We start from the raw sequence: 24,517 nt of genomic DNA on the forward strand, positions 1-24,517 counted from the left end.
ATGCAACATTTATTCATGACATAGCATTTCATTTTAATTAGTATTACTAATTAGAATATATTAAACCATGAATCCACCTTTAAATCTGCAACATGGGTCTATGAATTAGGCTATGATGGTATATAAGCAGCCATTTAGGTCCAACTGTGGTTTTCTGGTGTGGAGCTGAGCCCAAATTTGGTGCTTTGTTGGTCACTCTGAGCTGAATGTCCAGCTCAGGTTTACTTGTGAAGGAAGTAGTCTATGAATCTAAATGAATTTGGGTATTACACATAGGTCAATCAACCAAAATGCAGGAAATCACATTTGTCGAATCTAAAATTTTCAGAGGAGAACCCTTAGCCATATATTTGCTTGTTTGCATATTTTGACCACCAGAATACAGGAAGAAACAATTAACCAATCAATCTAATTGTATTTATATAGAATCAAATCATAGCAGAAGTTATCTCATAACACTTTAGTAAGTAAGTAAGTAGTAAGTAAGTAAGTAAGTAAATTTTATTTATAGAGCACTTTTCACAGACAGAGTCACAAAGTGCTTTACGTAAAGAGCCGGTTGAAACCAGACTCTCAAGCCAATTTACAGAAACCCAACAGAATCCTCTCGGAGCAAACACTTGTGAGTGGTGACAGTGGTGAGGAAAAACTTCCTTTTAATTGGCAGGAACCTTGAGCAGATCCTGACTCTTGGAGGATGGTCATCTACATGGACCAGTTGGGGTTAAAGAGTGAGGGTAAAGGAAGAGAAACAGACAGAGAGAGAGAGAGAGAGAGAGAGAGAGACTGGGGTACGGGGGGGGGGGGGGGGGGGGGTAGGAGGAGACACATGGATGCAATGGATGCACAGCAAACTGAACTTGAACTGTTAAAAAAGTAGATCAGCTAGTGCCAGTATAATTGTCAATAACTAGAACAAATGTCCATGACTGTTAATACTACTACTGCAAGTACAAGTATTAACAGTAGATATACTACTACTGTAACTGTTACTACAAATGATAGAAACCTAATATCATGCAACTAATCACATTAATTCCAGTCCTCCCCTATGTCTAAGCCACCATATTTATTGGCTGCATGTGTGGCAAATTTTTGGCCACACCCACCAATTCTCATGCCAAGGTTTTTTGAAAAGTTGGCAGCCCTGCAATATGACATGTGTTTTGTCCGTGACTTGAAGTGGTTCTCATTCTTCAGCATATTGCACCACATTTAACCACTGATACCACATGACTGTCAGAGTTTAACACAGATAACTTCTTCCAGAAACTGTTATGAACATGCAACAACAGAAAAAAGTCTCAACAGTGTGCACAGAAAAAAATATTTAATTAATTAAAAAATAAAAAAAAAAAATAGACAGACAGACAGACAGACAGACAGATAGATAAATAGATAGATAGATAGATAGATAGATAGATAGATAGATAGATAGATAGATAGATAGATAGATAGATAGATAGATAGATAGATAGATAGATAGATAGATAGATAGATAGATAGATAGATAGATAGATAGATAGATAGATAGAAATTAATTCATTAATTAATTGAATAAATCTATGATGTTAAGTCCAGAGCGTCTTTTTGTAGGATCTGTATTGTGAGGTTAACTGAACAAATGAGGATACATAAGATATGACAGAAAATAAATTTTGATTAACAAGAGGGGACATTTGCAAAGCTTAATGTATCACCTGTGCCAAACTCAGATTCCTCTTCCCGCTTTTAATAATAAAAGTGTCTTGTATTTGACTATGAAGCGAGTGTAAAATGCAAATGCAAATCTGGATATGTTTGCCTGGCTTTGATAACTGTTGGGCCTAAATTATCACAATGTGGCGACTGCATGAATCAAATGTTGGCTCAGTGGTTAACAGTGGCGCCTCACAACAAGAGGGTTTTTAGATTGTATTGGTGCAGGGACTGTCTGGAATTGGGCCAGTGGCAACTGCTTTTACTGTAACGTGTCATATCCTCGCTGTTGGGTGGAAACCTTGAAAGTCCATTTTTGCCCTTTGTCTTTTTTTGTCCTAAAACTATTCTACTGGTCAGTATTAAAATTGGCCTGGCAGTTTTAGAAATATGTAACCAATGAAAAATGCTGAAAATGGCTTGTGACTACTGGCTGGATCTACTAAGATCCCAGTTTGCGTGTACTAATTTGCATAGAATTTGCGTAGAATTTTGCGTGTGAGGTTGAACTGTGGTTTACAGGTGATTTACAAAGATTGCTTGCGCAAATGTCAACAGGTTCTAAGTCTTGCAGGCTGCCCTATTTAAATGAGGGTTTTGCGTGCACTACTGGAGATAATCTACTGGAAAAACTGCTCTGGGATACACCGGCACAAATGGGAACAGTGACTGAATGATCCAGACACAAGGAAATGTAACGTTGGAGGAGTTTTTTCATAGACGGTATTGCATGACTCATTCATTCATTTATTTTTCATTTTAAAGGTGGTGGAGGTGGTGGTGGTGGTGGTGGTGGGGGGGGGGGTAGTTGGATTGAATGACTGTCAGGCTCACATAATTTTGTCATACTGTTGCCTAATGTTAGTGCTTCTCATTTCATCATTTCAGTGTCTCCTAACCACTTCCATGTGTGCGCAATTACACATCCAAACCATTTGCACCTTTTGAGACATGGTAAATATAGACGCAGTTTCTATGAGCGAAATTGCTTTTGGGTTTGATAAATCCTTTTGTGTGTGCTAAATGAATATATTTACATTTTCTCCTCCCAGCACACGCACAACTGCGTGTAAACACCCCATATTACATATTCATTGTGTCAAATGTACTAACTGGATGCAGACATGCTATTTCGCACCTTTGAAAGACACAATCCTTAACACGTACTGTTAGTAAATCAGTTTGTACATTTTTTTGCATGTGCAGTGAGTTTGCACACATTTTAATACATGCAAACCTTTAGTAGATCCGGCCCTACATCTTTTAACTCCATTAATTTATTTACTATATGGCAATGGCTACTGCCACAGTACTGTGGCATGAATTATCGGTTTGTCTCTTGCCACAGAGCCAATCAAATGCTAGCATTTGTACTAGAGTCAGTCACAGGTACTGTTACATGAACTCATTATCCTCTTGTTGCCAAAGTACTGTGGAGATATATGGCGTATACCTCAGTGCATTCTTTTGTGCATTTTGCTATCACAGTACTGTGGCAACTGATGGAAGAAACGACAAATTAGTGATAGTATATAGTAAAGAATAGGAATTATTGTTGTAAATGCTCTATATGTTGTTTTATGGTGTTTTTTGCTCAGTGCAGTCAGTGAGGCTGGAGAAGGTGGGCGGAGCTACATGTTAGATGCGGCAGCATGCCAAGTGACCTCTCACTTCTGTGTCAGTCCTGTGTCAGTTGTGTATTCAGTGCTTTGGTCCAAATTCTGCACTCTGCACGTTGTCCCAGTGGCTGATTCATGTCAGTGTCGGATTTTACCTACCGGTGGCCTTAGTGCCGTTTGAAAATCTGCAGGAAAAAAAATGTTACTTCAACTGGGAATCAGATTCGCATCTTCTGCATTGCTGTCCGAAATGTTACCGACTGAGCTAAATCTTTGCCGTCTCAAAGTCTGACCTATTTGCGATCTGTTTGCCTTGGTAATTTTCGGGCTGTGACAGGTTATCAGTCTAAACGTGATATAACGAGGGCGCTGATTGGCTCTGTGGTGATAGACAAACCGATATTTCGTGCCACAGTACTGTATCAGTAGCCACTTCATTGCAATATATCGCGTTTTTCCAGTTTCCTGAAAAATAATTATTTTGGACATAAGAGGTTTTTGCCTGACAGCAACGATATGTAGTACTTTAGCAACGCTTTCACACTATGAAAAAAACATAGTTAATGGTGAAATAACAGCAAAAAAAAGATACTATCAAATGTATTATAAGGACTTTGTGTTTATTTGTTATAGAGATGAATGGTTCAAAGGATGTATAAAAAGTCACTATGTGGATTTAACAAGCAGGTAAGATCTTTATTGTAGTGATTAATATGTTTCAGAGCCAAAAAGTTCTTTAACCCTTTGTGTAACTTCTTGTTTCTTAAACAACCATCAGTTTGATAGAGAACATAAAGACTGGACTGTGTTTTAATGGAAAAAGGACATGTGGTCTGATGAGTCCAGATTTACACTATTCCAGAGTGATGGATGCCTCAGAGTGAGAAGAGAGGTAAGAGATAAAGTGATTACCCATCCTACCTAGTGCCTGCAGTACAAGCCAGTGGGGGCAGTGTTCTGATCTGGGGTTGATTCAGTTCGTCAGGTCTAGGTTCAGTAATGTTATGCGTCCAAATATAGAGTCAGCTGAACCTGAATATACCGAATGACCAGGTCTGAACAACACAAACATATTCCAAGGTGGAAATACCAGAATTCATCAGGATTAAATTGCTAAAGAGTGGTTCAGGTAGTATGAAATGTCATTTTCACCCATGGATTGGACACCACAGAGTCCAGACCTGAATCCTGTTGAGAATATTTGGGATGTGATGAAGAAGGATTTACACAGTATCCAACTCTCCCATCATCAGTACAAGATCTTGGGAAAAAAGTCACGCAACTTTGGATGGAAATAAATATTGTGACATAAGGATTTCATAAATGACGCCAATACGAAATGATAACAGCAAGGAACATCGTCTGCGTAACCACTTTTTTGACCGGGCAGTGTATAACGCCTGTTTACTGAACTGTTTACCTTTTAATTTTTAAAATCTTTACGTAGCAGCTTATCTTTCAGATGTTTTTGGGTTTTTTTTTTTAACATGTACGTAACAGATCCTTCAGATGACCTCCGACATGTCCCACGGATTTCAACAAAAACATAGTTACACACACTATACGGACAAAAGTATTGGGACATGTTGAATTCAGGTGTTTCTTTTCTAACAGGGGTCTAGGATACAAAACAAATGTCATAATATAGTTTTACATTATGATGAATATCATTGTATTGCATTGGTTAGTTTGGTTTTAATTGTTATCTTTGCTTTCAAAATGCATCAGAGATGGTTTTTACTTAATTTCTCTCAACATTGTTTCTTTTTTAATCCATGACTATGATGTAAATGTTCTATTTCTAAATTTCTAAAATATGTTTCGTGCTCTGACTGTAAATAATAACCTTTTATCACAACTAACCATCTACCTTCTTCACATCTCACTAAGGAAACTGTTTTTATCTCAAATCAGCATGAACATCCTACAGCTGTAGCCATGATGTGTCCCAATATTTTTGTCCATATACTTTAGAAACACCAATATTGCTCATATTTGCTTTGCAGATCTGTTAGAAAAGAAACACTTGAATTCAATGCATCCCGATACTTTTGTTCATAAAGTGTTTATGGGGTCCACTTTAAGCCACTGTGGCCCCATAGTCCACTTGAGGACCTGAGGAGACACTTCAATCAAGATTTTTCAAACAAATCTCACCTAAAGGTCTTTTTATCCTGACATTTATTGTCCTGTTTTAAGCACTGCTTAAAAGTATGTCTATGACTGTTTATTTCTATATTTGTTTTCTAAGATTTTCAGTTCACCTGCAGATATTTTATTGCTTTGTTGTAATATTTATCTACATTTAAAAACAAAGCTGGGGCTGGACATTCTGCGACAGTATATACAGTCGCGGAAAAAAATTATTAGATCACCCATTGTTTTCTTCAATTTCTTGTTCATTTTAATACCTGGTACAACAAAAGGTACATTTATTTGGACAAATATAATGATAACAACAAAAATTGCTCAAAAGAATTTAATTTCAGAGCTGATATCTGGCCATTTTCCATCTTTTCTTGATAATAACCAAAATCACTTCAGTTGTTACATCAAAAGCTATGGCATTGTACTGAAAAAAACAGTGCTTTTAGCATTCCATGTTTTCTTTTCCGTCTGTTTTGGTCACATGATACACACAGGAGTTAGTACTTGATTGCATAACCATTGTTTTTGACGACTTTTGATGATCTAATAATTTTTTTCCGCTACTGTAGATCAATAAACTTGAATGTTACCTACTGGAAAAACACAGAAAAATAAAATGTTCTAAAATGATATATTTTCTTATAAACCCTCCAAAGTACACTTAAGTCACATCTGAATTGTACTGATAAATAAACCATCATGTTCACTACTGTTTGTGTTCATTCTTTGTGTGTTTATGTCTCAATCAACCCATAAAGACCCAAACATCCACCATTCAACAAAACTGTCTACTGTTGTAAAACAATTAATACCTTTTGATCCACTATACTATAATACCTGTGAATAATTGGTGTAAAATGCAGTTTAGCTTTTCATGGTCATCAGATATGACCTGTTTGAATGTTCAGAGACTCTAGAACATTGATTCACCAGTAAAACCCATGGAGTTTTATAAATGACAGTGGATGGAGACACTGGTTCATGTTCAGTTATTGATATATTTTGAATAAATACTTTTTCTTCGGTTTTCTCTATTTTTGATATAATAACCCTCAACTTTAATCTGAGCTTTTATGAACATCTACATGATGAGTAAATTAGATATAGGAAAATACATGATTTAAACTGGAAAAAAATGAAAAATACAGAGCATAAGATTAGAATAAATGGTGATAAATCACTTAAGAAAGGTTAAATAGAGAGAAAACTTTATTTGTGAACTGCCACAAAAGTAGCACTGGGTCTTTATTGGTTAATCTGTATTTAATTGCATTTTAAGTTAAGCACACCTGTTTTCTGGTACTTTAAACCACAACTTTACACAACTAAATTCACGATAGTGTGATACAACAATGAGTAGTTAGTTTTTCTTGCTGATGTAGACAACAAAACAGGATGTAAAAGTTAATCTTAGATGAAGTTTATGTAAAGCAGCGAGCCATAAAAAGCTGTAATACTCACCTAAAGATTATTGGTCAGCTGGTCGCTGTGGGTTATACATCTTCATCCCAAAGGCACCGTCTCCCCAGGGTTCATTCAGTTTGACGAAGTCTGGGTGCATGACCAGACACACTTTTTCACACAGACCTTCAACAGTGACACACCAGAGCACTGAGGAAGACTTTGGAGCATTTAATTATGGACCTGAAAGGTCTATATCTACTACTACTTCTACTAATCTACCAAGAAATTCAACTTATTCAAGGTGGGTGCATTCTCATTATTATTCTTCTGTAGTCATAACTAAAAATGAAAAACAAAGAATGAAAATAAAAGTATAACATAAATATCAGCACTAATCTCTTAGTTCATCTTTAACCCATAAAGACCCAAACAGGCATTGGCGACACAAACCATCTACAGATATAAACTGTTTAATACCTTTTGATCCACTAATCCTATCAATACACGTGAATAATTGGTGTAAAATGCAGTTCGTCATCTTTTTATGGTCATCAGATTTGACCCATTTGGATGTTCAGAGGCTGTGTAGTGAATGTGGAAAGACTGTCATCTTCTACAACATTGATTCACCAGTAAAACCCATGGAGTTGGATCAATGACAGTGGATGGACACACTTGTTTTTACATTCAGTTAGCAATATCTTTGCTGAAAAAGTAACTTTTTCTTCATTTTTCTTCTGTTTTGATATTAACTTCTAATTTACTCTGAGTTTTCATGAACATCTACATGATCTGTGAATTAAATAAAGAGAAATACATGATTTACACCAAAAAAAGTAAAATACAGAGGATAATATGAAAAAAATGGTGATAAATAAGTTAAGAATGGAAGAAATATTAAAAAAAAAAAAAAAAACACTTGGGAACTGCCACAAAAGTAGCACAGGGTCTGTATGGGTTAATTTACTGTTTTTCAAATTTTCTATGTATTCATATAAAAATAACATAATTTTCTTTCAAGAACTCAATAATGTAATATGAAAGTTTTGTTTGTTTGTTTGTTTGTTTTGTTTTGTTTTTACATTGTATTAGCTTTTTGCAAGTAATTGTACATGTTTTTGGGACTGTCTGAATGAGTTTAATGTGGAGAAGATGATACTAATTGAACATTCCTTAATTGAATTTTATTAAACACTATGAGTGGTTTCAAATGCACATGAGGTGCAAAGTGCACATATTGGGCAATCTCTCTGCTGAATCAGACATCAATTATCGATTTTTGATGATTGGCTCCAAGGTCACCAGACACTGTGTTTATTCAAGGTGATGAATTAACCACATTTTAAAGCCTTTATCACATGAGGAGACAGCAGTCATAAATGTGATGACTCAGTCTTCAAAGAAACAGTAAAATGCACTTTATATTGAGGCAATTTATCACACACTCACTACTCAAATGCATTTTATACTAAACTGCTACAATGCAGGTCAAAAACATGAATAACTAAAGTTATAAGTGATGCTGCTGTTTGTATGTCCATCTGTGTGATGGGTGTTTTCTTGTGTTTTCTTTCAGGACGCTGTGGAAGTGGACAGTTTCAGTGCAACAATGGACAATGCATTAACACAGAATGGAGGTGTGATGGGACAAAAGACTGCACAGATGACTCCGACGAGCTCAACTGTCGTGAGTATCACAAACAATTGCAGCAAAGATAGTTTTTGTTTGGCTGTAAAACGTAAAATTGGAAAAAATGATTCCTCGGTCTTGTTGGCAGCACCTCCATCATGCAGCTCACAGGAATTTAAGTGTGTGACAAGCGGAGAATGCATCCCTCAGGGATTTGTCTGCGATGGGGAGGAAGACTGCATCGACGGCTCGGATGAAGAAAGATCCTGTGGTAGGCAGAGATGATGTCTATGTATGAGGGGGTTATTTCAGCTCAGGCCTTCCAAGGACCTGAGGATTGCATTAAATCATTTGAGTTCATCAGTTCAAGTAATTTAAGTATAAATACTGTATGATTTGATATCTCAAGCAACTTGGTTAAATAAAGGTTATATTATCAGTTAAGACTAACTTACTCTATACATATCAAAGCCTCAGGAGTCCTTAACAGAAAAAAAGGTAAATAACACTTAGGACATGATTAGATAAAACAGATGTGTTTCTGTTTGACAGAGCATGTAGATGATTTTACTGATGTTCATTAAATGTAACTACACCCTGACGTCTTTCATGACCCGACCCCTGAGACCACCACACAGGTGCAGATAATAAACCGACAAAAGGAATCTCACTGATGGAACTATTAATATATTTTGTGTCATATAAATACTGCATAGGGTTCACATATTAAATAATTTTTATGCATGTCTCAGTTTAACCCATAAAGACCCAAACATCCACCATTGACCAAAACCATCTACTGATCTAAAATGTGTAATACCTGTTGATCCACTAATCCTATCAATACATGTAAATAATTGGTGTAAAATACAGTTTGTCATCTTTCATGATCATCAGATATGACCCATTTGGACGTTCAGTGGCTTCGTAGTGAATGTGGAAACACCGTCATCTTCTACAACATTGATTCACCACTAAAACCCATGGAGTTCAATCAATGACAGGGAATGGAGACACTGGGTTTATGTTCAATTAATGATAGATCTTGAGGAAAAAGTCACTTTTTCTTCAGTTTTCTCTGTTTGATCAGTGAATTAGAGGAATTTACCAGATTTTTACTTAAAAAAAATGCAAAATGCAAAGGATTATATTATAACAAATGATCATAAAACACTTAAGAAATATTAAATAGAAAGAAAAATTCATTTTTGTAATTGCCACATACAAAAATGAATTTTTCTTTCTATTTAATATTTCTTAAGTGTTTTTTTTTTTTTTTGTAATTGCCACACACACACACACATATATATGTTCAGCCCTGCGATGAACTGGCGACTTGTCCAGGGTGTACCCCGCCTTTGCCCCTATGTAGCTGGGATAGGCCCCATGCGACCCCCGTGACCCTAGTGAGGATAAAGCGGGTTCAGAAAATGAATGAATGAATGTAATTGCCACATAAGTAGCACTGGGTCTTTATGGGTTAAATAAAATAAAACAACTGAACTAACCATACAACACCAGTAAGTGTAAATGTACTCAAATCAGCTAAGTGAGTTTAACAAAAATTCATTAAGTTAGTGTAAATTAATTCAAATCAGTGACTCCCATTTTTTTTTTAATTCATTAAGATGTGCTGTTAGGTATTATAATGATAAGGGCCATTTTCTTTTGGAAGACTTTGACTGATGGACTTTGTTGAATCTATGAATCCCAGTGGTATTTTTACTACGTTTACTATGTTTATACGACGTGTTCCTCTTCTATATAGTCTATAAAGTCACTAGATCATCACCTCTTCTCAGTACAAAGTTTAAAGCTTCAATCCGTCAATGAAAAAGAGCACAGTTTAAACAATTAGCCTTCATAAAAACAGAAAACATTCCTTAATTCTTTATACATGCTTATGACACACAATTGTGTGAGAGTAAAGTGAGAAAGATTGAATTCTACATGAGGCTACTGTTCTGCATTAATATGATAATTGGTCCTCTTAGCATTTCATTTTACATTTTGGAACACATCAAAGTGCCCTGTTTATGGTGTCTTCCTAAAATCCATTCTGTGCTTTTGATTTAGGGGGGCGGACCTGCAGCCCAGACCAGTTTACCTGTCAAGAGGGCCAGTGTATCCCCAAGAAATACAGATGTGACCATGTGAAAGACTGTGTTGACAACTCAGATGAGAACAACTGCAGTAAGACTCCTACATCTATAATACAAGTTTGACCACAGGAAATTCATAGTTTAATCATAATCAGATACTTTTGCTAAACTCTTGTTGGTGTCTTGTAGACTATCCAAGCTGCACTGAGAAGACATGTGCCAACGGTGCCTGTTATAACAACTCTCAGCATTGCAATGGGCTGCAGGACTGTAGAGACGGCTCTGATGAATTCAACTGCAGTAAGTAGCTACACTAGAGTACAGATTTTGTCAATAATATTCTTTATGTTATGCAGGAAAAAAGGCAATCTGCAATAAACAACAATAATAATAATTATAATTTCTTAAAATTTTAGTTTTATTGAAGCATAAGAGATACAACATTTTCCAGTCACGTCAGTCTGCCACATTTTCCTCAGTGTTCACATTCTAAAAAAAAAAAAAAAAAAAAAACACTCTCCATCAAAAAAAGGCTCAGTGAGGCTAATACATTTGTGATTTCTTAGGGATTGGAAAAGTTTTTTTTTTTTTTTTTAATATCCATAGAGAGAACAGCATGACAGTATGAACATATCTAGCTTTGTATAACATTCAGTAGAAAAGAAAGATTACGAGCAGTATTAATACAAACAGAAAATAAAAAATAAAAAAGTACATATTAATTCAAATAGTCTCCTTTTATATTTTCCCATCTTTCCCAATGTTTGATGAATATTTCAACAATAATTATTTTTAATCATTATAAATTCAGTGCATAATATCAAATTGAATCCATTATACTCTTTAGAGTAGACTAGTGAAGTAAGAGACGGAGTACTGTCTACACTCACCAGCCACTTTATTGGGTACACCTTGCTAATACCAGGTGTACCTAATAAAGTGGCCGGTGAGTGTATATGCTGCTGCAGTGGCCAGTCTGCTTCAAGAGTCGATGTGTTGTGTATTCAGAGTTGCTCTTCTTCATACATAAGTTGTAACCAGTGGTTATTTGAGTTACTGCTGCTTTTCTCTGACCAGTTTGACCATTCTCCTCTGATGTCTAGCATCAACAAAGAATTTTCATAGAGAGAACTGCCACTCTATGGATAGATCATTGTTTTCGCACCAGTCTCTGTAAACCTTAGAGATGGTTTTAAGTGAAGATCTTTGTAGATCAGTAGTTTTTAAAACCAGCCTATCTGGCAGAGGGTTTTGACTATGTCTACACGTGTAAATGTACTGAAAGCTGCCATTTGACTCATTTATTTGACCAGTGATTCTCAGCTGGTGGGTTGCGATCCAAAAGTGAGTCACAAACCTATTTTCAGGCCTTTGTCGGGACAAAATATAATATCGTCGGCTTCCTGATAAAACCTGCCATGTGGCTTTGGGCAAATTTTACAGGAGAAACAAAAAACTGTTTATATAACAGGAAACTGTGAAATATGACAAAAAATATCTGTTCCTTTAATGTTGGTACTTATGATGGAATGTAAACAACTTTCACAGGAGACTGAAATTTGAAGCTATAATAGGGGAGATAGCAGGTTTTTATTCCCAACCAAAAACGTCACTTAGCAGGTTTTATCAGGAAGCCGACGATATAAGACACAAATGCTGTGCGTTTTTTTTTTTTCATGGAGCTGAGCGCCGCCCGTTCACACTCCCCAACAGTAGGTGGCGGTAATGCACTCTAATGATCATTAACACCAGACATTTACAGCATTAAAGAAAACACAAAGATTTCTACTAAAAATTATGGCGAAACTCAGGTATGACAGCTACTATATCAGATATGGTTTTACCTACACTGAGGACAAAAACCTCAGTGTGTTTAATTATTGAATAAGTGACTGAATACACTTTTAATTTCTAATAGGGTGCACTTTTTAGTTTGGGCTGAAATGTTCTAATTTAGCATTAGCGGGAACATTTCCCTGGCTAGCATCACCACCTGCTGGTCGGTTTAGTTAATCATTAAACTTATCTTCTCCGTTGGTATACTGTGATATTCTGTATTATCTCAGGTTCAAAACATACTAAATAAATTTGAGAAGTATAACTTTTATCTTTTTGTCTTTGAGGGCTGATAGTGGGTCCGGATGTCAGACCAGTTGACAACCACTGTATCAGTTAACTGCACGCGCAGTTGAACAGATGTACCTAATATAGTGGCCGGTGAATGCAGTTCTGAGAGGAGCTCAACTATACATGAACACGCATTATTATAGAGTTTAGTTGTAGTTTAAAATATGTTAACAAAGACAGGAACATAAGTGACTTAGCAAGACTTAGCAATACTTGCATAATGTTTACCCCAACTTCCTGTCACCTGTATACCAAATTGCTCATCTAAGTGTTAACAAACTGACTAAATCTGTTTCTTTAAAAACAACAAATTTTCTTGTTTTATTATTCAGAAAGAATATCCTCTAGCTAGCTTAACCTCCTGAGACCCAGCAATGCAAGTTTCACAGCTTTACTTTATAAAACAAAAGCAAAAAACAAAACACTCTCCACTGGAAAGGATATTCTGTAAAAAAATAAATAAATAAATAAAAATCTGGAAAAAGTGTTGTATCATGTTGTTTCTAATCAAGGAAATTATTCAATGTAAAAAAGCCAAAACTTTTACTTCCTGGGTCTCAGGAGGTTAAGTTCTGTTATTGTCTGTCTACATAGTCCTGCTACTGAATGCATTCTTATATAATTGTAGTTTTGCAACAAAAGGTGTTTTTATTCACTTATGTTTCTTTGTGTTTTTCTACCAAGTAATTTAATTTTTGTCTGCCTTTGTATGTCAGTTAAAGTTTCCCTAAAATGACAAGATCTTGTTGATTTTAAATGGGTCTAAGGTAAATGGTGTCACTGTGCTTTATTTCAGCCACTCAACACTGTCCAATCCATCAGTACCAGTGTACAAACGGTTACTGTATCCCACAATCCTTTGTGTGTGACCACTGGGATGATTGTGGGGACAATAGTGATGAACAAGGCTGTGGTAAGAATGACACTACAGAAATATTTTTTAAAGGACTATGGAATTATGTCTTTTCAAAGATAAGTCAGTGTTTCACAACCATGTTTCTAGTGCATCCTGTAATCTAAACATGAAGCAAATTTCTCTCCTCTTAATAATAAGGTCACATAATAGCTTGAAATGAAATACACTGAGGGGCTGTCTATAATTTTTTGTTAATCTAATCTAATCTTTAGTGTACCAAAGCTGTAGCGGCAGTGAGTTCACTTGCACCAGTGGTCGGTGTATTCCTCAGCGCTGGGTGTGTGACCACTTCAATGACTGTGGGGATTACAGCGATGAGAGAGGATGTGGTGAGATAACGGCCTATATAAGTTGTCACATATTATTAACCAGAAATTTAGAGCATATGGATGTAATTTGAGAGGATGTGAAACTACAACTATGAAACTGAATTAAAATTAGCTCGCATTTTGGATACATGTCACATAAAACCTCCAATAAATACTACAATTAGTCTAAAATCTGTATATTTTGGGGTTAGCTTGAGAGAAAGGGATATGACTACAACATTTAGAAAAATTTGTGTCTCTTTAGTTAACATTTTTTGATGTGTTCACATAAATAAGTAGCTTTGACAACATGAAAAATCCTCTCTCAAAAACCTGAATAATCTATGTATACTCATAATAATTCTCTGATTTTAGATAGTGATTCTCGAGACTGTTACCCTGGAGAGTGGGGATGTCCAGGATCACCGGTTTGTATACACATGGATAAAGTGTGTGATGGCAAACCAGACTGTCCTGGAGGAACAGATGAGACCAACTCCACAGCCCAGCAAACCTGCAGTAAGTCACACATATGAAACATTTTCACATAAGTTTTTTATTTGTCTTTTTATGTAGAAACAGTGAAGCAGTGCAATAGAGACATTGTGTGTGTCCATCTGTCTTCAATGCAGTTGAAAATGTCCGAAAAGAATATATTTGTGAAATGAGTTTGATTATCTAAGTCAATGTGATCTGGTCACATGTCGAGCACACCGTAGCACTTTAATAGGGCTGTAAATTTTGATGAAACGGCCCCAGGCTTTGTACTCATAAAACCTTTTTCAGAAGTCAGCTGTTTTATTTATTCTGACAACTTCCTTATCAAACACTTCACACATACCTGGTTTAAGATTAACTTTTCTTTTGTAATTTTCCTGCTAATTACTTCCTAAGTGCTGAAGGCTGTAATGCTAGTCACTGATACACCTGCCTGTTCCATAGACTGTATGCAAAAAATATAATGTATGCAGTAAATCCCATGTGAAAAAAAAATAAATAAAAAAGTTGATATTGATTTTTGTGATTGTTCACAAAAGGCCATGACCGATGCTCTGCCTTGAGCTGTGAATATGGATGCCACCTGTCTCCCCAAGGAGGCACCTGCTACTGTCCTGATGGTTTTATCGTTGCCAATGACAGCCGCTCCTGTGTAGGTAGGTACTGTATGTATAAACCTGCACCCTAAGTGACAAGGGTAAAATACTGCTGTCACTCATGTTTATCTGTGTGCATAACCAACATAATTCCTAAACAAATGCAACAGATTTTTTTTTATTAATTGTCAAAGACCCAAATATCCACTAGCAACTAAAATCACCCACTGATTTAGAATGTTTAATAAGTGTTGATCTACTAATCCTATCAATACGTGTAAATAATTGAGGTAAAATGCAGTTTCATGATCATCAGATATGACCATGATGTGGATGTTCAGAGGCTCTGTAGTGAACATCTACAACACTGATTCACCTGTAAAACCCATGTAGTTTGATAAATAACAGTGGATGGAGACACTTGTTTTTACATTCAGTTATTGACATCTTTGTAGCTTTTTCTTCAGTTTTCTCTGTTTTTGATATAATAACCCTCAACTTTAATTTGAGCTTCTATGAATATCTACATAATGAAATTACATATAGGAAAACACCTGATTTTCATCGTAAACAATAAAATACAAATAATACTATAATAAACTGTGACAAATCACTTAAAAAAGGTTGAATACTTTGAAAAATTCATTTTGAAACTGCCACAAAAATAGCACTGTTTATGACATTGTTCATGAAAAATAGTTTGTATTTTGGAATATTTCAGCAAAAGGGATTTCTCAGCTAATACACAATTTTGCAGGAAACACGTTTAATGTTCACTCTGTCCAATGGAACAGTATTTAGATGAATAAATGGATGTGGAATAGTTTATTTTTTGATGAAACAGTGTTATTTATTCAACCTTTATTTAACCATGAAACACTCATTCAAATTTGTATTGATAGGATTAGTGGTTGAAAAGTTATTTAATATTTCATATCAGTAGATACTTTTGGTCACTAGTGGCTCTTTAGGTCTTTTAAGGTTAAAGATGTTTTTTTTTGTTTTTTTTTATGAGTATCAAGCTGGAATCCTGAGTACTTGATTCTTATAAATCACCAGTATGGAGACTATGTAAATGTGATGTTTTCTTGCCTAGACTATGATGACTGTAAGATCTGGGGGATCTGTGACCAGCTGTGTGAAGACCGTCCTGGGACACACCACTGTAGCTGTGCTAATGGATACTTCCTGGAGCAGGGTCATGTCTGCAAAGCCAATATATCAGGTAATGTAGTCATAGTAACACTTGTAGTTCCTGTAGCATGTGGAACTGTACTTAACATTTGGATAAAATTAATATGTTTGGGGTCTTTGATATGAGGACAGAGGGTGTTGTATTTTGGAGTGTAAAGCCCTGGTGAAGGTGAAGCTGTGATTTGTCATATTGGGCTTTAGAAATTAAATTGTAATTGAATTTTTTTTTTGTTAAATCTTTTAGTAACATTTTACAAAAGACTGACAGTATGATTTTAATGTGCTTTTTTTTCCATGGAGATGCAAGGGTTTGCTGAAAAATGATCATTCATATAAAATACAGTTGCAACAGTTTTAAGTGTTTACTTCTCTCCAGCTGGAATGCCACAGCTGATTTTCACCAACGGGGGTGATGTGATGATGGCGGATATACACGGCCGCTTCGTCAGGACTCTGGTGCTGTCCCAGGGCAAAGGTTACGCTGTAGGCGTGGCCTATCACTGGCGTAGTGAGAAAGTCTTCTGGAGTGACACCTACACCAAAAAGGTCTGAGCCGTTCTCTGTGATGGTCTCCCACTGAACATCACAGTTTTACTAACCCTTAGAAACCCTTCAGGCCATTTCTGTACATTTTTGTTCGTTTGTTGATCATTATGGCTGTGTTACAACTTATGGCACAAATCTCTGCAAAAATGTTATTTTTTCAACATATTTTTTAATCTGATATCATTTGCTGTACAGACATTTCTTGCACCCTCTGGCGACCCTCAAGGAAAAAATGTACACACAAAAAATTGCTATATAAATCATCATAGCCTATAACAATATTTATTCTTCTTTTTTAGTCATATATCTTAAACCACTTCTTATTTTCTTATCTTAAACTACCAAATATTCAATAAATTTCAGGATTTTACCCTTTAAATGCCATTTCAGGTACATTATGCCACTTGTTGTATTTAAAAAAACAACACAAAATATGTATGATTTTTTTCTGTATGACACATGGTGGAGGGATGTGGCATTGCTTTATACCAGAGTCCTGGATGTGTCAGAGATTAGCTATAACCCTGATTTGATTGCACTAGAAGTTTTTGTGCAGTGCAGGACCCTCATGGCAAAAAATGCCTCATTGACTTACATTGAAACCATAATTTTTAATCTCATTAAAAAATTAGTAATGCAATGAAATCAATATTGTTGCCACTTTTGACATATCCAAGACTCTAATCACTTGCAGTGACCCAGCTCCCCACTATTTATTGTATAAAAACATCTAATTCTCTCAATTTTGTGTTTTTCCATAAAGATCAATAGCGACATCATGTATTCAAACTGGCATTTAAAGGGTCAAAATTCTGAAAATGATTGAACTGTTGGTAATTTTAAGCAGAGGGGAAGGGGTTTAAGTAGTTTAAGAGATTTCTGTAGAAAAAAGTGGAAAAATATTGATATATGATGATTTTACACCGTTTTTTTGTACTTGTACATTTTTGGCTTGATGATCCCCAAAGGCTAACATATTATAGGGATGCACAAGGGTAATGTGCAAATTAAAAAAGGAAAGGGAACCTGGGATACCATGTATTGGAGATGACACGCAAACAATGACTTTGTTTCCAGGTCTATTCTATCAACTATAATGGAGGTGAGATCAAGGAGGTTCTAACTTCTGCAGTCCACAATGTCCAGAACCTCGCCGTAGACTGGGTCAACTTCAAACTCTACGTCTTAGAGGCTATGGTAGAGCGGATTGACATGTGTGACTTCGATGGAGGGAATAGGATCACACTGGTGGCTGAAAACCTGCAGACTCCTCATGGCCTGGCCCTTGACCCTACAATTGGGTGAGTATAGAGACCCAATGGTGCCTTCATTTGGTCATCACAAATTTGGTCAGCCGTTGTTGAATGGGCTTCAGATCGCTAAAAGTTTTATTTTAGTGAGATATGACACAGCTATGGAAGATTGTAATGGAATGTATGTCAGTTTAGGTTTTAAGTTGTTACATTATTCATTGTATTACTTTTGCTTTACAATGAAAACAAAATTACATTAGAATTGAACAAGGTTTCTCTACATTATGTACCTTCTTCCATTGAAGACCATATTTTTCTTGTTTGTAGTTATATGTTCTTCACAGATATGGGCCTTAGTGGTGAGCATGTGAAGCTGGAACGTGCCTTCATGGATGGCAGCAACCGTGTGGAGCTGGTGAGAAGCCGGTTAGGTACTCCGACAGGAATTACCCTTGACATTGTCACCCGGAGGGTCTACTGGTCTGACAGTCACTTCGACACAGTGGAGACTGTGACCTACAGTGGCCTGGACAGGTAAATGCTGCACTGTGGTACTGTATATCTTTCAAATGTTCATTGTGGCCAATATGTATTTATTGATTCAAAATTCCTTAATTGTTTGGTAATTCATTCGGTAGTTCATTGCAGCCTTGTAATTCCAAACTGGACTGACTGTACATATCCTGACCAAGGAAAATAAAATTCTGACTTTGTGCAGTAATCTACACCTGGCTTTTCTGCCTCCGTCCATAATAATATACATTATATAGCCTAAGTGTCATCTAAAATTAACATTTATTTGCAACATGCATAGCAAACTATTACATGATCTAAAACAATTAAATTTTAGCAAAAAAGTCTCCGTTTTGAATGTCTTGGGTCGCCAGCAATTTGTGATGTTAAAATGGGGTCACGAGCCAAAAAAGGTTGGGAACCACTGGTCTAAATAGTCACATAAAAACAGCAACATCTGTTTTTTTTTTTATCATATTTACTAAGTAAGTGAAGTAGTGGAAAAATCCATTTATGCTTTTAGTTCTTGGAGGATTGACAATTGTAGTGGTCTTTTCACAGCTCCCCAAAAAGTAAAATATCTAATCAAAATCTGCTAAAAGTACAGAAAATAATGTGATAATACGTGATCAAAGTCTTGAGGCTGTTTATTACTGTTTATTTACAAAATGAGCGTAAAAATGTATTAGAATTTCAGGTATTACTCGATATTGTTACCTCCGCCAAGGAGGTTATGTTTTTGCCAGGGTTTGTTTGTCTGTTTGTTTGTTTTTTGTTTGTTTGTTTGTCTGTCCGTTAGTGTGCAACATAACTCAAAAAGTTATGGACAGATTTGGATGAAATTTTCAGGGTTTGTTGGAAATGGGATAAGGAAGAAATGATTAAATTTTGGTGGTGATCGGGGGTGGGCAGGCCCACGGGGGGGGCCACTGATCAGCCTTGGCGGAGGTCTGCGCTCTCCGAGTGCTTCTAGTTTTAAATGTGTTTTTGACAATCATACAACAAATCTAAATCTTAGTAACCCAGTCGTTATGTGCACTTCCTTGGAAAGTAACTAGGTTTTACTGATGCACCTACAGTATATTGTGTTGTGCTTGATGGCAAGATTAAGGTATGTCTTTCCTCAGGAAAACAGTGCTCAACGGTGGAACTCAAGCCCCACATCCTTTTGGAATGGCTGTATTTGAGAACCATGTGTTTTTCACTGATTGGTCTAAGATGGGTTTAGTGAGAGCCAATCGATTTAATGGCAGCAATCCAGCACTCCTGTATCGCACTGCAAAGAGACCAGGCCATGTTGTAGTCTCACACACTGTTCTACAACCTCTTGGTAAGAAGGAACATGACTTTAAATACACCTTAAATAGCCCTAGAATAACGTTTTATTTTCTCATTCACTGTTATTGTACTTCTCTGGGAAGGACATGGAGCTCATTCACCCTTTTAACTGTTTTAACAGTGTAAACATTCCTAAACTCTGCAACGAGAACATTGCGATGAACTGAACACATTTGGTCTTGTCTGACAGTTTTAAACCCTTGTGGGAGACACAACGGAGGCTGCCAACACATTTGTGTCTTGAGTCACCGCACTGACAATGACGGCCTGGGCTTTCGCTGCAAGTGTCGCCATGGCTACGACCTGCAACCTGACCATCGGAGCTGCTTCAGTGAGTTTCCCTAATGGACTGGAAAATGACCCAATGTTTAGAGTTAGTTTAATTTTTATTGTTAAATAGTATGTCTAACTGCAAGTGACCATTGCCATGTGTTCTTTTAACAGAGGTGAAGGATTTTTTGTTGATGGCCACATCTCTGGCAGTGCGTGGAATCCCTCTAAACTTGTCCCTCCAGGAGGACCTCACCCTCCCCCTCACAGGACTTGGGACTTCTTTCTCTGGCTCTGCTGTAGAGTATGATGGCAATGAGGAGGCCATTTTCTACAACGACAGGTCCAGAGGCCTCATCTATAAGTCAAGTCTGAACGGCACAGGTGAATTAACTTTCATTTGTGTTATACAAGTGCACTGAATGACTCCTGTGAATTAAATAGTTTGAGTTTGAATTGATCATTGTTGGACATTCACAAAACAGTGTTCCTTATGCATTTTCAGTTCAGCAGATTTTGACAGGCTACAGAGTGGGAACAGTAGACGCCATGGCTTACGACTGGACATCCAAAGTTTTATTTTGGACTACAAGCACATACAGATCAGTGGTGGCCTTTAGAGTCACAGATAAATCCAGGCGAGACATTGCAACTGGTTTGAGGTACCCCAAGGGAATTGCAGTGCATCCTAGTGCTGGGTGAGTCCTAAAATCAAAAATCAAGTCAATTCTGATGTATCCAAATACTTCAAAGTTACAGAATCTCCTAACTGCACAGAATAAGACATATTGCTAGTGTTTATTGGCCTCGATAGCTGAGTTTAGGCCTGAAAAAAAAGTTTTTGTCTTTCAAATGTATCTGGATAACAGGGTGCTTGTGCAGATCTTGAAAGTCTTAAAAAGAATGGAATTTTGAAACGCTGTTTTCCAGACCTTGAAAAGTCTGGAATTTTTTTTGAAAGAAGAATTACGTTGGGAAAAAGTCTCTCTCATAGTGAATATGAGTATGCTCAAAGGCACATAATCTTGTAAGATAAGAAATACAGGAGGAAAGCATCTAAAAAACTTTATATGATTTCACTAACCGGTCGGTAGTGGAATGATTCTGGTGAAACTTGTTTATGTGATATCCATGCATGGTTGTGATTTTCATATGTTTGGAAAACATTCCTATTAGTAAAACATAATTTACTGCGAATTATGCATTCATTCATTCATACATTTATTAAAATGAACATTTCTACTACACACAGCTAGTATAATCTCAACCAAAAAAGTAGGCACACAAGTATAATAATAATAATAATAATAATAATAATAATAATAATAATAATAGATTAGATTTCTGTAGCACTTTTCAAGGCACCCAATGTGCTTTACATATAAAAGTATTATAGTACATAAAGTCAAGGTCTTGGGAAAAAAAAGCAGTTTTGAAAAAGTCTGGAATTTTTATTTAGATAAAGAGCAAGCACCCTGGAATAAGAATGTTTTGCACTCTGATTACAATGGCACACATATAGTTCATCATTTTTCTTTGGTTTAGCTGACCTGAAGTGTTGTATATATAATCAAAGAAATAAAAAAAAGTTCTCATGTTTATCCACAGCTACCTGTTTTGGTCTGACTGGTACCGGCCAGCAGTCATATTTAGAGGCTTCACTGATGGCAGCAATACTGTTCATTTAGTGAACACAACTCTGGGATATCCATATGGACTCGCTGTTGACTATGTGTAAGCATCATGATGGTCCTCAGGGCTATTGTCTTATCTATTCCCAGCTGATTTAAATAGTATTTGTTGAATGCAGTATTCTTTTGTATAAATGATTTTTCCTGTGCTTTGATGTTTGCAGCATGGACAGAGTGTACTGGGTAGATTCACTCTTGGACCAGATTGGTCACATTAGCATTGAAGGATATGACAGAGAGACAATCAGCAATATTGGTCAGATCACTTCTCCCTTCTCTCTAACAGTTTATTCAGGTGCGTTTCAATGTCATTTTACGACACCAGCATTTTCTACTCGGCTTCTGTTACAGCAGATGGCGCGATTTGAATTTAAATGGCTAATTTAATATGGACATTTGTAGTTAATGTGCTAAAATCAATAAACTGCTGTCATTAGTTGCTGAAGTGAATGAGATTAATCATTTAATTGTGTGTTTTTATGTGCAGACTACCTCTATGTGTCTGATACAAGAACCAGAGGAATATTTGAGATGAGGAAGAGGGATGGAGGAGGAAACATTATGATCAGGCAAGGAGTCACTGGTATCATGAATGTCAAGGCCTACGTAGCTGACACCCACAGCAGTAAGTTAACACACACATGAAATCCCCACACAAGTACTTTTGACTGGTGAAGGAAAGAGGAAATCAATCCTAAAATGATGCGACTTTCATTGTGCAACATCAAATCAGGATACACAGTGAACACAGTAATCTACAAACCAGTGAATTATTGTAATTTTACTAGTTTTAGCATATCTTGCATTTGTATCTGCAGATTTGTACGGCACTTTGGGCACTTTGCGTTGTTTTTAATGTGCTTTATAAATAACCTTGACCTTCACCTTGAATGTCTCTTTCAGCTTTCACCAGCCGTTGTAATATGGTGCCCAATGGTCAATGCAGCCACTTCTGTTTCCCAACCCCCTCTTATGGTCGGGTGTGCGGCTGTCCGTACGGTATGAAACTTCACTCCAATCACAGGGACTGCATCAAGGACGATTCTGTCCCCCCACCAGACACCAGCTGTGGTGACTACGCCTTCGAATGTGACGAAGGACGCTGTCGGCCCAACTCCTACCGCTGTGACGGGGTTGTTGATTGCGTTGATCAGACTGATGAAGCTAACTGCACTGATACAGGTAAAAATGCTGATATTTGAGAAAACAAACAAAAAAACACCCACCTGCCTCTATCATATACAACTCTTGAAAAAATTAAGGGGCCGCTGCAATTTCCTGTGAAATCAGCATGTCTGCGTGTATGACAGCCATTCCATTCCTGTGTCTGTTGAATTCCAACACAAGCACACCTTATTCTACTGAATAAACACCTGATCCATGTCTTATTTAAGAAAGAGAAGTATAAAAACCACTACTGTGGCCATCACTATCTTCTTATAATAGGCAAAAACAGGGCTATTAGTACCGCAAAAGTAATTGGAATCCAAAAATAACTGTTGAAAACTACTGGACTTCTGCTCTGACAATGTTTCCAAACTCTGAGGACTGGGTTTTCTATCAGGACAATGCTCCTGGCCTCAGCTAGGTCAATGAAGGTGTGGATGATGGACCACCAGATGAAGACCCTGTCATGGCCAGAACAATCTCCACACCTGACCCCACTTTGAAAACTTCTGGAGGAACATGGATGGTCACAAGCCATCAAACATTGCTGAGCTTCTTGAATTTCTTTGGCAGGAGCTGCATAAAGTCATCCAACAGCAATGATGGAGAGACAAGACACGTGAAAGCTGTCATTAAAAATGAGGATTATTCCACCAAATATTGGTGTCTGAACTTTCCCCAAGTTACAACATTAGTATTGTGTTGTTTAGAAATGAATATGAACTTGTTTTCTTTGCATTATTTGAGGTCTGAAAACACCTGCATCTTTTTGTCATTTGGACCGTGTGTCGTGTTCTGCAAATACATGCTCTAAATATTATGACAATATTTTTATTTGGAATTTGGGAGAAATGTTGTCGGTAGTTTAGAGAATAAAACAAAAATAAATAATTTTACTCAAACACATACCTATAAATGGTAAAATCAGAGAAAGTGATCATTTTGCAGTGGCCTCTTATTTTTTTTCCAGAGCTGTATGTTTAGAATGATCTGTCTTCCAGGTGCCACATGTTCTCCATATGCCTTCACCTGCAACAACAAGCACTGCATCTTGAAGAGTTGGCGTTGCGATGGCCATGACGACTGCGGGGATGGCTCTGATGAAATAAACTGTCCGACTCGTCTCCCTACCACCTGTGCTGCGGACTACTTTACCTGTGATAACAACAGATGTATCTCTAAAGTGTGGGTGTGTGATGGTGACAATGACTGCGGAGATGGCTCTGATGAACACAACTGCAGTAAGTATGGAGGGTCTGTCAGGTATTCGCTTTGTCTGATAAAAAAAAAAAAAACAGACCTTTTGAATTAGAGTTTATCTGTAACTGGCAGATTCAACCATCACCACATGCCCTCCTTCCTACTTCCTGTGTCCTGACCACCGCTGTATCTACAACTCCTATGTGTGTGATGGAGATCAGGACTGTTTAGATGGCTCTGATGAAGAGAACTGTGGTTGGTATCACCGTAACTTCCTTCTTTCTTACTCTCTACTTGAT

General features: G+C 36.8%; 1 protein-coding gene across 1 annotated transcript in view; it reads left to right on the top strand.

The window, feature by feature from the left end:
* The first annotated feature begins 7,103 nt into the window (after nt 1-7,103).
* Nucleotides 7,104-24,517, top strand: part of lrp2b (low density lipoprotein receptor-related protein 2b) — a 68,125-nt gene continuing 50,711 nt past the window's right edge. The window contains 23 exon segments of the mRNA XM_030163024.1: nt 7,104-7,170; nt 8,446-8,556; nt 8,648-8,770; nt 10,576-10,692; nt 10,791-10,901; nt 13,525-13,641; nt 13,857-13,973; nt 14,328-14,471; nt 14,990-15,106; nt 16,143-16,271; nt 16,617-16,786; nt 17,864-18,087; nt 18,367-18,573; nt 19,680-19,882; nt 20,081-20,221; nt 20,335-20,544; nt 20,666-20,858; nt 21,769-21,894; nt 22,016-22,146; nt 22,339-22,476; nt 22,755-23,033; nt 24,020-24,259; nt 24,351-24,473. Of these exon segments, the coding sequence (XP_030018884.1) occupies nt 7,104-7,170; nt 8,446-8,556; nt 8,648-8,770; nt 10,576-10,692; nt 10,791-10,901; nt 13,525-13,641; nt 13,857-13,973; nt 14,328-14,471; nt 14,990-15,106; nt 16,143-16,271; nt 16,617-16,786; nt 17,864-18,087; nt 18,367-18,573; nt 19,680-19,882; nt 20,081-20,221; nt 20,335-20,544; nt 20,666-20,858; nt 21,769-21,894; nt 22,016-22,146; nt 22,339-22,476; nt 22,755-23,033; nt 24,020-24,259; nt 24,351-24,473 (3,538 nt within the window).

Source organism: Sphaeramia orbicularis, chromosome 19, assembly GCF_902148855.1.
Source record: "Sphaeramia orbicularis chromosome 19, fSphaOr1.1, whole genome shotgun sequence".
Classification (NCBI taxonomy): Eukaryota; Metazoa; Chordata; class Actinopteri; order Kurtiformes; family Apogonidae; genus Sphaeramia; species Sphaeramia orbicularis.